Raw genomic sequence first — 13,179 nt, 5'->3', positions numbered from 1 at the left:
AATAAATAAAATCTTAAGGAAAAAAATACAGGTTCCTGACTTCCACCCCAGGCCAACCAAAACCATCTTCAGGGGAGAGGTCTAGCAATAAGGAAGGAAGGAAGGAAGGAAGGAAGGAAGGAAGGAAGGAAGGAAGGAAGGAAGGGAGGGAGGGAGGGAGGAAGAAATATAAGATAATTGATCAATAAAGACAGTACCACATTTTTTGCATTAACTTATTCTTTCTCTCTCTTTTTGCATGGTTATTCTCATTGCAGACTATTATCTTGAGGGCCTACAACTGGCGACAGGCTTTTCCCAAAGCAAATACCTTTGAATTCTCATGTTTAACAAGAATTGACAGGTGGGCAAAAGCTTTCCCACAATTGATGCACCCATGGGGCCTCTTTCATGTATGTCTTGTTTGATGAATTTTGACTCCTGTCTTTGTAGTAAAGGCTTTCTCTCATGTATTACATTCACAGGTTTTCTTGTGTAAATTCTTCAATGTGTAATGAAATCGTTTTGAGCAATGAGAACTTTCCACCTTCAGAACATGCAAAGAAAGTCTTTCCTGAGAGAGATCTCTGATGTTGTACGAGGCATGTTTTCTTCCTAAAGCCTTCACATTCATTGCATTTGCATGACTTCTCTGTAATATGAGTTTACTGATGTACACCTAAAGCACTCTTCATGGTGAAGCCCTTTCCACATCCATTGCATGCATACAATTTCACTCCATATAAATTCACAGATGTGGAATCATCATGCTTTTCTCAATTAAGCCTCTGTCATATTCTTTGCATATATAAGGTTTCTTTACCATATGTGTTTTCCAATGTACAGAGATGACTCTTGATGGTGAAGTTTTTCTCACATTCACTACACATACACAGGTTACATATGAGTTCGCTGATGAAAAGTGAGATCAGTCTTCACCGTGAAGCCTTTTCCACACACACTACATACATACGGCTTCTCTCCTGTATGTTTTAGCTCATGTCTGATGAGGTTACACTTAGCTGTGAAACCTTTCCAGCATGCACTACACACATAAGGTTTCTCTCCTGTATGAGTCCGTTCATGTACAATCAGCTGCATTTTTACTGGGAAGCCTCTTCCGCATTCACTGCACACATAGGGTTTCTCACCTGTGTGCATTCGCTGATGTACAACTAGACGACTCTTCACAGTGAAGCCTTTCCCACATTCACTGCACATATATGGTTTCTCTGAAGTATGACTTCGGTGATGTACAGTGAGATCACGCTTCATGGTGAAGCCTTTTCCACAAACACTACATACATAGGGCTTCTCTCCAGTGTGAGTTCGCTGATGTCCAATGAGGCAATGCTTCATTGAGAAGCCTTTCCCACATTCACTGCATAAAAACGGTTTCTCTCCTGTATGAGTTCTTTGATGTGCAGTGAGATTAAACTTTTTAGAAAAGGTCTTTCCACATAGACTGCAACCGTGGGGTTTCTCTCCTGTATGAGTTCGATGATGTGCAATAAGACGACTCTTCTCAATGAAGCCTTTTCCACATTCACTGCATATATGAGGTTTCTCTCCTGAATGAGTTTTCTGATGGGTGGTGAGACCAAACTTTGTAGAAAAGTTCTTCCCACATAACCTGCATCCATGGGGTTTCTCTCCTGTATGAGTTCGCTGATGATAAATGAGCCGAGACTTTTTTATGAATGCTTTCCCACACTCACTACAGGAATAAGGTTTCTCTTTCCTGTGAGTTTTCCAATGTACATTGAACTGTGATGTCTTAAGGAAGGTTTTGTCACATTCAGTGCATTCATATTGTTTCAGTTCAGTATGAATTCTCTGATGTTCAGTGAGTCTGGACTTTCGGGAGAAGACTTTCCCACATGGGCTGCATCCATGAGCTTTCTCTCTAGTATGAACCCTCTGATGTTCAGTGAGCTCAGACATCTTGCTAAAGGATTTCCCACATTTCATACATATATAGGCTTTCTCCATGTTATGAGTTCTCTGTTGCTGAATGACCTGAGATTTATTATTGATGGGTTTGGAACTGACAGGCAATGTGATTTCAGCATAAAATTGCTCATGGTTACTATGCAGAATGGATGTCTCCTCTCCATTCAACTCAACAGAGTTCCCTAAGTTACAGCTTCCGTTTGGGTTTTCAAAACTTAAATTTGATTTTAAAGGTTTTTCAGTTATCTCAAATATATTGTGATTTTGCTTTAATAGGAAATGACCTTTGCTCTGATTAACAATATTTGCAAACATATTATGTTCACAGTATTGTTCCACATTCTTCTGAACACTTTGACTTTGTAAGTAATGCTGCAGATCATCAACTTTCCTGAGTTCTAGGCAAGAAGAGAACAGTGAATCATTCTGTAATATCTCATAACCTAGTTTGAAATAAAAATGTTTTTTAAAAAGCTTCATGTGAAGTAACTACAAGAAATATATTTGGTCTTTGTCCATAGTTCTTGACACTGAGCTTGTAAAACCCTTGTAACTTCCTAAGCGATAGAAGTATCATTTGTTCTAAAACAAAGACAAAGAAACCTTATAGTAACAGCCAAGTTTATGGTAAGAACATGACTCAGAACAGGGTTCCTACATAGTTTCAGGAAGGAGCTAGTCACTAGAAAGACCAACTGTTAGAAGGCTGGACTTTTAGCTACATTCACTGAGCTCTGGAAGATGAAGACGGGCCTAGAGATTAAAAACTTTTAACCGGATCTGATCAGCTCCCTGGGTTAGTGAACACTGATGTACCACAGTTCCATGGGGACAGAAGCTCCTCTATTCAGGAATCCTGCAGACCTTGTCTTACGTACCTATTCATCTCCATCCTTTATAATACCCTTTATAATGAACTAGTAAACATAAGGAAGCCTCTCTCTGAGTTCTGTGAGCTGCCTTAGTAAACTAACTGAACGCAAGGAAGAAGTCAAAAGAACCTCTAATTTACAGCCAGTTGGTCAGAAGCACAAGTGACAATCTGGACCTGTGACTGGCATCTGAAATGGGGGCCGTCTTATAGGACTAAACTTCTACCATGTAGTGTCTGATACAATTTCTAGGTAGATAGTATCAGAACTGAGTAAATTTGTGGGACACCCAGGTTTAAGGGTTTTAGGTATACACACCTGGAGCAAAGTAATAAAGGCAATCACAGTCCGTGAAACATGGTTAAAGGAGCAATGGAATGTATGAGGTGGAGGAAATCAGGATGAACAGGATGGGCGAAGTAGATTTACAGTTGTTCATATGGAAAATGAAACAATAATTAATAAATAAAAATACAAGAATAAACTGTTTCCTGTACTCACTACTGTAGACCTACTTTTGCCCCACCATGTAGTTAAAGACAAGAGAAAGTTCACTGATGGGCTTAATGGCAGAAGCTGGAAGAGGTTAATGAAAGTGAGGACTCAGGATTGCTCCAGGAATGATGTGACTTGAGCCACTGGGCATGTGGAATGCCTGTTAAAGAAATGAGGGATATTGCAGAAGTCCAGAATAAGGGAAATATCTAGAGTACATCGTGAAAGTTAAGGTGATAATTTCCATATCCAAGGACAAACATAAAGAAACCCATGGATTATGGATATCTTAAAAAAAGGTCCTATCTGAAAATAGCAGTGTAAATCCCATCACCATATACAGCTTCTCCAAAAATAAATAAAAGAACTAAATGAAACTGTGCTTCAAAATATGTTGAATCAAAGGTGAAGGCATGTGTAGTGTTTTGGAAGTCAGTAAGCCCTTGGAAGAAAAGCAAACATTGAGTAGTGTGATCAGGTGCACTCCTGGACACCCAGGTGTACAGAACAAATCCATGGTCAGTAAGGATGTGGATTCTCGGCATCTGCTTTCCAGGTAAGTATAACAGACTATCGAGGGTTATCATATTCCCAAAACTTGCCATTCTTCATCATTCTGCCGCAATTTAACTTTCCCAAAGCACTAATCTCAAATGTAGACAAAAGCTTCTGTAACCAAGACCCCAACTAATGCTCTGGCTGGAACATACTGTCCTATGTTCCTACATAGAGGAGAATGGACGACATGCAGGAAGTGTTAACTCAGCAGCCTTTGGTCACACCATCCCTGCACGTTCGAAGACAGGAGAGGCCCTGACTGATTGCTGGAAGATACCCTCTAATTCCCGGGAATATCTCACCTGATGGAAGTGTCTCTTTACGCCTGAGGTCTTAGGCCATACCAGACAGTTTATGCAAACAATGTGATTTGTGGCTGATGCCTGTTTTTGTGTGCCTGAGGCTCTGGACAAGTGTAACCTTTAGACTTTAGGGGGCGAGAGACACCAGCTGGGCCAGCTTCCCAGGTTAGATTCCTTCACACGTGCTGGCAAACACTGTTGCTGGGAAAATTCAGCAATCTTTTTAAAGACAGTCAACATCTATTATCTGTTTCCACTAGAGAATTTTAAGAGGAGAACTCAGAATGTAGGGAACAGCCCAGCAAATGCCAGGATAGATAGAATTTTACATGACTAGGGCAGAAAGACAGACTGAATTTAAGATAGGATGGAGGAAAGATGACCCCTGATCTCACACACAAAATGAGAGGTCAGAGGCCAGCAGCCATGACGATGAGTAAGATACACAGGAAGAAAGTGTACCTTAGACAATAATGAGCGAGAAGGCAATTTGGGAGTTTATTTCACAGAACAGAAAGAGGCTAATTCATGGGAATAAAGAAAACGTTTAAGAGTCATGAGAACTGAGTATAAAGAACCCTGTGGGGAGAGGGAAAAAGAGTAACATAAAGGCACCATAAAAACCAGGTTATTGTGGGGAGAGCATTGGAGATGAGGCTGGATGCTATGGAGGAAAGTCACTATTTCTAAACAGGGCGTGAAGGCCCTGTAGTACGAAAAAGTGATGAATTCCAAGTTCTGTCTTTCCAGAGAGGCCTGGAAAGTGGAGTCCCACAGCTAGAAAGGTGGTAACACAGGCAGAGTCCCTGTGACTGTGGACAAAGAAGAGGACGATCTGAGAACCCTAGGAAGAAAAAAACTACACAAATACAAAGAAAATGTAAATAAAATAAATAGGGGTCAGAGCTCAGGAGAAAAAAACAGGGTGTGTTTTCCTGGAAATTTCTGCAAAGGAAAACTGGTTCTCATGTGGAGGGTGGTCTGAGTTTCCTCATTCACTGTCACAGCTCTGACGCCTTCTCTGACTGGAATGTCACTTCCCAGCTGCCCACCTTGCTCATTCTCACCCCCTCACCTGGGCGGACTAGATGGTGGAGTTCATCCTGTACTGTCCACGGTTCCTCCCCTCGTTCCAACCTGGAGAGCACCTCTGGTTTGCTGGCTTGATACCCTGCTTGTGAAAAATGACAGAAGACTCAGACACATTGAACTGCGCTGAGGTCTGTCAAGAAGGGAGAATGTTACATTTCAAAGAATGAGCAGGTTTCCCATCTGTAATCCAAAGACTTTTCTCTCAGAAGAGGGGACATTCATTATACTTGCTTGTGTGGGGCAAAGTAAGGAAATGAGATTCCACCATTTCAGAAAACTGTAGTTATTCTGAAGAGTTAAGCAGCTGAGGGGAAAAAAGAAAAAAGAAACACTAACAGGGCACTGTCTGAGTGACATGGGGGAGTTGTCCTCACCCACTGACACCAGGTTGCTGAGGTTCTCCAACATCACGTCCCGGTACAGGTTCTTCTGATCAGGGTCCAGGAGCTGCCACTCCTCCCAGGTGAAGTCCACGGCCACATCGTGAAATGTCAGGGATTCCTGTAACATTATCAGGCTGTTTAATGGCGTGATGTGCTTTAGATGCTATGGAAGAAACATTAGATTTCCTGCTCATTTTCACTTTATAGGAGGCAGTTATACAGCAAATGGGGTTTTATTTTGATATACAGTTGCATATGTAGTGAAATATAGGGTGGGGCAAAACTAGGCTTACAATTGTTCACATAAAACACTAAGTCAATAATTAATAAATAATAATACAAGAATGAAAACTCTATTTAGCATACTCACAACAGTAAACCGAATTTTGTCCCACCCTGTATTTTGTAATTGTTCATTCAATCACCTGGGCATTCACACAATGAGAAGTTTGTATAATGGGAAGTTAAATGTTCTCTAGAAACACCACATTCACATACTTGAGAAAAACAACATGTATACTTTTCAGATTAATGGAGGTGGTTTTTTACAGGCCTCTACAAACCCATTAATGAATAGAGAGGATAAAACAAACCCAAAGTCACCTGAGCCTGGAGCATTTTCTCCTGTTCTCTGAAAAGATCTGGCAACAGGGAGGCCTTGTCTTGGTGTGTTCTGGGTCTGCTCTAAATCTCTGTTCAGAAACCTGTCTTCAGTCAGGTGTGTCCCCAGACATGCTGATACCCAACCCTGAAACTTCCTCCTGCTTCACATGATTCTACCGCTCCTGGGGAGTCAGGACCTGTGGATTGAGGAGAAATTCAGTAGGTAGCCCAGTTCCTCTGGGCCTGGATGCTACAGTGCTCCTGCGCCCTCGCCCTCGCACGTGCCCACAGTATCGCTCGTATCGCTTCACAGGGTGTCGCTGAAGTATCTGTTCTTCTGGCCAATAAAGTCTTGGGTTCTAACTGTTTTAGAGGTACTCTGATATCTTGTGGAGTTTATATGGGGTGACTGTCAAAGGAGACCTGAGAAAGGACATCCATCTCTGCACCATGCTCCATGCTCCAGAAGCAGGTGACTCTCGGGGAAAAAAATCATTTATACAAAGCAGACTTCATGGGTTCTTGGGGGCCTTTTCAAATGTTTCTGTACACCCTATGGCTGCTCACATTTCAGGGGGAAGCCAATGCACTGAGCAAGTCATCAGCACCATCTCATAAGCAATAGTGATAATATCTTAGGAGGTTTTAAATACATACAAAAGTACACAATATTATAAATAAATTGGATGGTAGTAAATGAAGCTGAAGTGCTTTAAGATCCCTGTATTGTAGGAGAAGAGTTCTATTTAACACAAGAATTTAACAAAGTTCCAGGCTGTGTGTAGTCTCTCACATCAAGATGAAAACTAACAGTTGTCTTAAAGTACATAATATCCATGCTAACAGATAGGAAAAATACAATTTAAAAAAATCACCAGAAACAATGCAAAATAAAGTACAAAAAAGAGAACAATGGGGGCCAGTACAATGCACTTAAGATGACTGTATTAACAGAAAACATGCTGCCCTGGCCATGTCACTTGGCTGGTTAGAGTGTCCTCCCAACACCAAGGCTGCAGGTTCAATCTCAGGTCAGGGCACATACAAGAAGCAACTAATTAGTATATATGTAAGTGGAACAAGCCCTGGTTGGTGTGGCTCAGTGAACTGAGTGCCGGCCTGCTAACCAAAGGGTTGCAGGTTTGATTCCCAGTCAGGGCACACGCCTGGGTTGCAGGCCAGGTTCCCAGTTAGAGGCGCACAAGAGGCAACCACACATTGATGTTTCTCTCCATCTCTTTCTTCCTCCCTTCTCCTCTCTCTGAAAATAAATAAATGAAATCTTAAAAAAAAAAGAAGTGCAACAAGAAATTGATGTTTCTCTGCTCTCTGCCTCTCTCCCTCCCTAAAATACACTTTAAAATCTTTTTAATATGTTAAAATAAATAAAACAAAACATACTTAAAATTCTATTAGTATAAGCATAACAAGGATTCCAGTTAATTACATTAAATACAAATGCTGCAAAACTGTCACACTCAATTAAAATTTAAAACCGAATAACATGCTATTATAGGTGGCATGTCTGAAATATAATGATATGGAAAACTTAAAATAAAAGGTTAGAAAAAGATATATCATGAAAAGTCACCACAAATAATCTCGTGTAACTATATTCTCAGATAAATGAACCAGAAAACTAAAAAATTACTACAGAGCAAGAGAAACAATGCACATAGGTAAAAGGTTCAATTCACCACCTTATAAAAGTCTTCAATACCTATGCACCTAACAATACAGCCTTGAAATATATACAGTAGAAGTGGACCAAATAAATAAGTAAATAAAAAGAAATATACAAATCCATTCTAATACTAGATTTCAACATACCTCTCCCAGTAACTGACAAAAGGGTTCTCAACAAACAAAATAAAATTTACAAACTATCATTTTAAAATATACCAAAAATATTTCAGTTACGGCTGGTGTGGCTCAGTGGAATGAGTGCTAGCCTGAGAACTGAAAGGTTACCGGTTTGATTCCCGGTCGGGTGCATGCCTGGGTTGTGGGCCAGGACCCCATCTGGGGGTGTGTGAGAGGCAACTAATCAATGTTTCTCTCCTTTCTCCCTCCCTTTCCTTCTCTCTAAAAAATAAAATCTTTAAAAATATATTTCGTAAAGTAGCAAGAAATGTAAAAAGAAATTTTAACAAACTTAAATAAACAGAAGATGGACTATGGAGATGAGTCAGAAAACCAAGCATTTTAAACACGTCATGTCTCACAGGTGTATATATAGATCCAAAATCCTTGACAGCTATATAATGTTTAAAAAAAGTTGAAAGACCTGCTGTATCAGTTATGAGGGCTTAAAGTTACTTTAGCTTCGACAGTAATGTATATATTAGCATAACAGACAAATCAGTCAATGGGACAGAATAAAATGCCTCTGAACAGACTAGGAATAAAGATGGGATGGCACAGGAAGCTCTGCAGAGAAGAAGTTAAGGATGTCTTTTTTAAAAATGGTTCTGGGACAATCAGTTATCCATGCTGGAAGTGGGGGGCGGGGGGTAGGGAGAAGAAGACTGAACTGCACTTCAGAACACACATAAAAATCAATCTCAATGAGAAAGGCACAGCAATAACAATTTAAGATACCAAAAAAAAAAAAAAAATTCCCAATGTTTTAAGTTACAAAAAGGTCTTTTAAACATGCCACATAAAGCTACTAAAAAGTTAATTACAATATATTTTGCTAGAGGAAATGTAAAGGGTATTAACACTTTGGAAAACAATTGGGCATCATCTATTTAGATTGAAATTATACAAACCCTAAGATACAGCATTTTCACTCTGAAGTATACATCAAAGCTATATATTCCTCCCCTCAAAAACTAAATAGATGCGCCTTTGAACCAGAAGAAATGTACAAGAATTTTCACAGAAGCGGTATTCCTAACAATCCAGAAAACAACACAGGTTCAGTTAACAGTAGGAAAAACTGCCATATACTCAAACCACGGCATGCTATGGGGAAAACAGAACCTCGGTATCCCCCAGCTTGCAAGCTAAGAATGCTTTTCACTTTTTTCTTGTTTACTTTATACTTTTTTCATGTTATAAGAGAAAGTTTATTTCAAAAGTCACAGAAATAGTAGAAGTGAGCCAGCTGGGCTGTGTAGGCTCAGGAAACAAGTTCCAGAAGCAAAAGAAGGGCGCTTGGAGCTTAGGGAGAGAAAGGCAAGGGTAACATGCCTGGAGGAAAGAAGGTGGGGGAAGAGGAAGGAAAAGACACAGGCGTGCTCCAGGGAGGGAGAGCCCCTAACCTTTTTAAAGAGTGAAAACCCCCACCTTTTTGTGACTCATATGTGAAAGACATCCTGTGACTGCAACTCCTAAAATAATTCCTGTGTATACATTATGGAATTACCTGACCTTTGTTCCACAGCAAAAAAAAAAAAAAAAAAAAAAAAAAAAAAAAAACAAAAAACACACCTATGTATTGAGTTAAAGAAGCCTCTCATAAAAAATTCATGATGTATGATTGATACAGTTAAAATTAGGTACAACTAAATAAACCATAATGATTACAAATGTTTACTTATATGACAAAACTATAAAGAAAAGCATTAAAGTGCTTGGGATGGAGAGTGGATGGTAATTAACTGTGGGTGTGAGGATGTAATATAATTGGGATGGGGCTCACAGACCACCCTGGGGTGCTGGCAGTGCTCTGTTTCTTCGCCTGGGCAATGACTGTATGTGTATATGTATGTACACACACACACACAGTGGCTATTATGTTATGAGTGTAAAATACATTTTATACATGTGATATACATGTGTGGCTAGTACACGCACACACATAAATATTGCTTTCATACTGCTTAGGTTGTAGATCTTTTAAATGAATCGATGGAAGAGTTCAACAATGTGAAAAGCTTGTTATTTAAAAAGACCAATAAAATATATGTAGTTGTAGTGAGATATATCGAAAAAAAAATGGTGCAAAGTATATAAGGAATTGATGGGAGACCTCAATCACATTAAACAGACTTTTTTCACCTTAAAGAACATCATAAATATTTTATGATGGAATTTGAAACCCGGGATGAATCGTAATTTTATGAACCTTCCCTCTTAGAAACTGTTAGCTCCAGACACTAGCCTGTGAATTTTCTGGAAACTGTCCGCATCACGTAACTAAGCTCATTTCAAGGCAATCCAGTCACTGGCGATGGGAACCGGAACCCCACTGTGGACGAAGACGGACCAGGACTTACTAACACACTGACATACGGGTCATCTCGCCAGAGGGGTAGATGTTAAATAAAATGCAGACTCTATCAGCAAAGAAGAAAATGTGAATGTATGTCAGGCAAGTAAGCAGCAGGGTCCGCTGCTACATATAAAGAGATGGGAACAGGTGTTGGCAAACAGTTTCTGCACAGGGATAGATACACATTTTCAGCTTTGAGGGCCACGGTCGGGGCCACAAGAACTCAGTTCTGCCTTTGCAGAGCGAGAGCTCCCGGACGCGGAGTGACCAAAAGGCGTGGCCGGATTAGTCTCTCCGCCGCATTTAGTCAACCCCCGGAAAGAGGCTGGAAAACAGAGGGGTCTCTAACTACTTGCCCGGGGCTCTGCCGCCTTCTCCGAGGTTTGTATCCAACCCGTACACCACCACCGCCCCGCCCAGGAACAAGAACGTTCATAGCCGCATTACTAGCCAAACCGCGCACGATGCAGGTTTAAGGAACAGTAGGAAAACCTGCCCAACACTCACACTACGGAATGCTAAGGACTCCGTTCCGTCCCAACAGCGGGGGTTGGACCCTCCACCCAACCCCCAGCCCGGGCCTCTCCGGACGGACGCTGACCACACCCCCCTCATTATTCCGAAACAGACACCAGACACGTCACGTGAGGACCACCCGCACTGACCACAACGTCACAGAGCCCCGTGGGAAATTCCGAAACCGAACCTGACACCGCGATCCTCCTAAAATGCCGCCTCCGTCCGTTACCGAGTGACCCGAAAAGACCATGACAGTCGGGACACGGTCCTTGATCTCTACCGACCCTTAATCGCCTGAGGACCCCAAAGGCACCCCAACCACAGACAGGCGTGTCACACCTGGTTGCTCCCAAATACCTAGGCGCTCCTCCCACCCGACTCCGCCGATAATTCCATGGGTCCAACGCCACCACTGCGCCCCCGTGACCTCACGTACTCTGGGTCAGACAAACCTCCCAGGAGACAAAACCTTTCTAAAAACTTCAAAGGACAAGAGAACACTGACCTGATTTTTTCCAGCCACCAGGAGAGTCCCAACACTTCTGTGAATTGCTTCTCCCTCTGGAAACATCCCCCAGATAGTTCGGACGCCTACGGGGCCCGACGAGGATCGGAGGTGTTTGAAAAACGCGATTTCCAAATGCCCCTCCGAGGCAACATGTCGGCGCCCGGCTCGCGGTGCAGGACACGGGGGCCGCCATGTTGGGGGACCTGATTCCGTACAGAAGGTCAAGGGCGACTTCGGCGCCTGCAGCCAGGATGGGCTGGAAGGGGAGGAGCTCCTGAAACTACTGTATCCCCTTTCCTGGCACTTGTACCCCTGTGGTAAATGAGTGTTATTATCAGAGATTCGAGCTTCTCGAGGTGAATCCCGAGCGAGCTAAACATCGTTCAGCGTACTGGGCGAGGAGGTCATATGGCAGCAGCCTTTATTTTTCAGTTTGTATAAGAACTTTTTTAAAAAAGTTTCAAAAACGGTCAGGAGCTCAGGTGTCGGTGGAGCAGCAGAGAATGAAATCCTGCAAAGAGAATACCGACGGGAAGATTACGGCGGAAAGTTTCTTGTAGGAAGTCATTTTTAGGAACAGAAAATGATTTAGAAAATGATACCACGCCTGTCTGTGGTTGGGGTGCCTTTGGGGTCCTCAGGCGATTAAGGGTCGGTAGAGATCAAGGACCGTGTCCCGACTGTCATGGTCTTTTCGGGTCACTCGGTAACGGACGGAGGCGGCATTTTAGGAGGATCGCGGTGTCAGGTTCGGTTTCGGAATTTCCCACGGGGCTCTGTGACGTTGTGGTCAGTGCGGGTGGTCCTCACGTGACGTGTCTGGTGTCTGTTTCGGAATAATGAGGGGGGGTGTGGGGATACCAGGGTAAAACAGCGGCTGGGACAAACTGAAGTTGTCATTGGGATGGGGGCTTTGGGGAAAGGCCACCGAAAGTGGGGTCAGTAAAGGGCTGGAGCCAAGGAGAAAGGCACAAACAGAATCGAAAATCCAACAATTTTATGGTCTTTTGCTTTTTTGAAACAAGGTCCCAAGATAAGCCGATGTGATAATTCTTTTCAACAAAAGATGCTGCGATAATTGCGTATCTATTTGCAGTAAAATAAATTGAGACTCTTAACTCCAACCATAAAGAAAAATTAACTTAAAATAGGTCACATACTGAAGTATAACAGGTGAAAGTATAAAACTGAGAGAAGCAAATGAGAGATAATTGCCCTGAATCTAAATTAGCCATAGAGTTCTGAGAGAATACAGTAAAGGATGAACCATAAAATAATAACTAATAATAGTAAACTGGACTTAATTAAAATTTTAAGCGTTTGTATTTCTAAGCACAACATCTAAGAAAGTGAAGAGTGGATGGAGCCAGAGATTGGGAGAAAATATTTCCACATCATACATCTGATAAAGCACTGTGTTCAAATATAAAGAACTTGTAAAACTCAACAATAACAAAACAATCATCCAATAACTTATGTATGAGCTCATAAAATTTTCTAAAAAGTAATTTGTGGTGATGATGGCACATCTCTAAACTTACTAAATGTCAACAAGTTATAAAATTACAGGGTAAATGTTACGTATAAATTAGGGTCCTAAAGCTATTAAGATGAATTACCATTATGTAGTACAAAATTTAGAGGGCATGAATTTTTTTAAAAAGACACCAGGTACAATTGCAAAATTATAAAC

At 41.5% G+C, this 13,179-nt stretch overlaps 1 protein-coding gene across 1 annotated transcript; it reads right to left on the bottom strand.

Annotated features, from left to right (window-relative positions):
* Positions 1 to 160: 160 nt before the first annotated feature.
* Positions 161 to 6,431, bottom strand: LOC149995277 (uncharacterized). The gene is made up of 4 exons (XM_090260271.1): positions 6,238 to 6,431; positions 5,626 to 5,752; positions 5,235 to 5,330; positions 161 to 2,330 (listed from the first exon to the last, which is right to left on the bottom strand). Exons 1-4 carry the CDS (start codon positions 6,250 to 6,252, stop codon positions 877 to 879), a joined length of 1,692 nt encoding a protein of 563 aa, XP_090116397.1. The 5' UTR covers positions 6,253 to 6,431; the 3' UTR covers positions 161 to 876.
* Positions 6,432 to 13,179: the final 6,748 nt, after the last annotated feature.

This window comes from Furipterus horrens, unplaced genomic scaffold, assembly GCF_987537825.1.
Source record: "Furipterus horrens unplaced genomic scaffold, mFurHor1.1.pri manual_scaffold_13, whole genome shotgun sequence".
Classification (NCBI taxonomy): domain Eukaryota; kingdom Metazoa; phylum Chordata; class Mammalia; order Chiroptera; family Furipteridae; genus Furipterus; species Furipterus horrens.
This window is presented reverse-complemented; position numbering and strand designations above follow the sequence as displayed.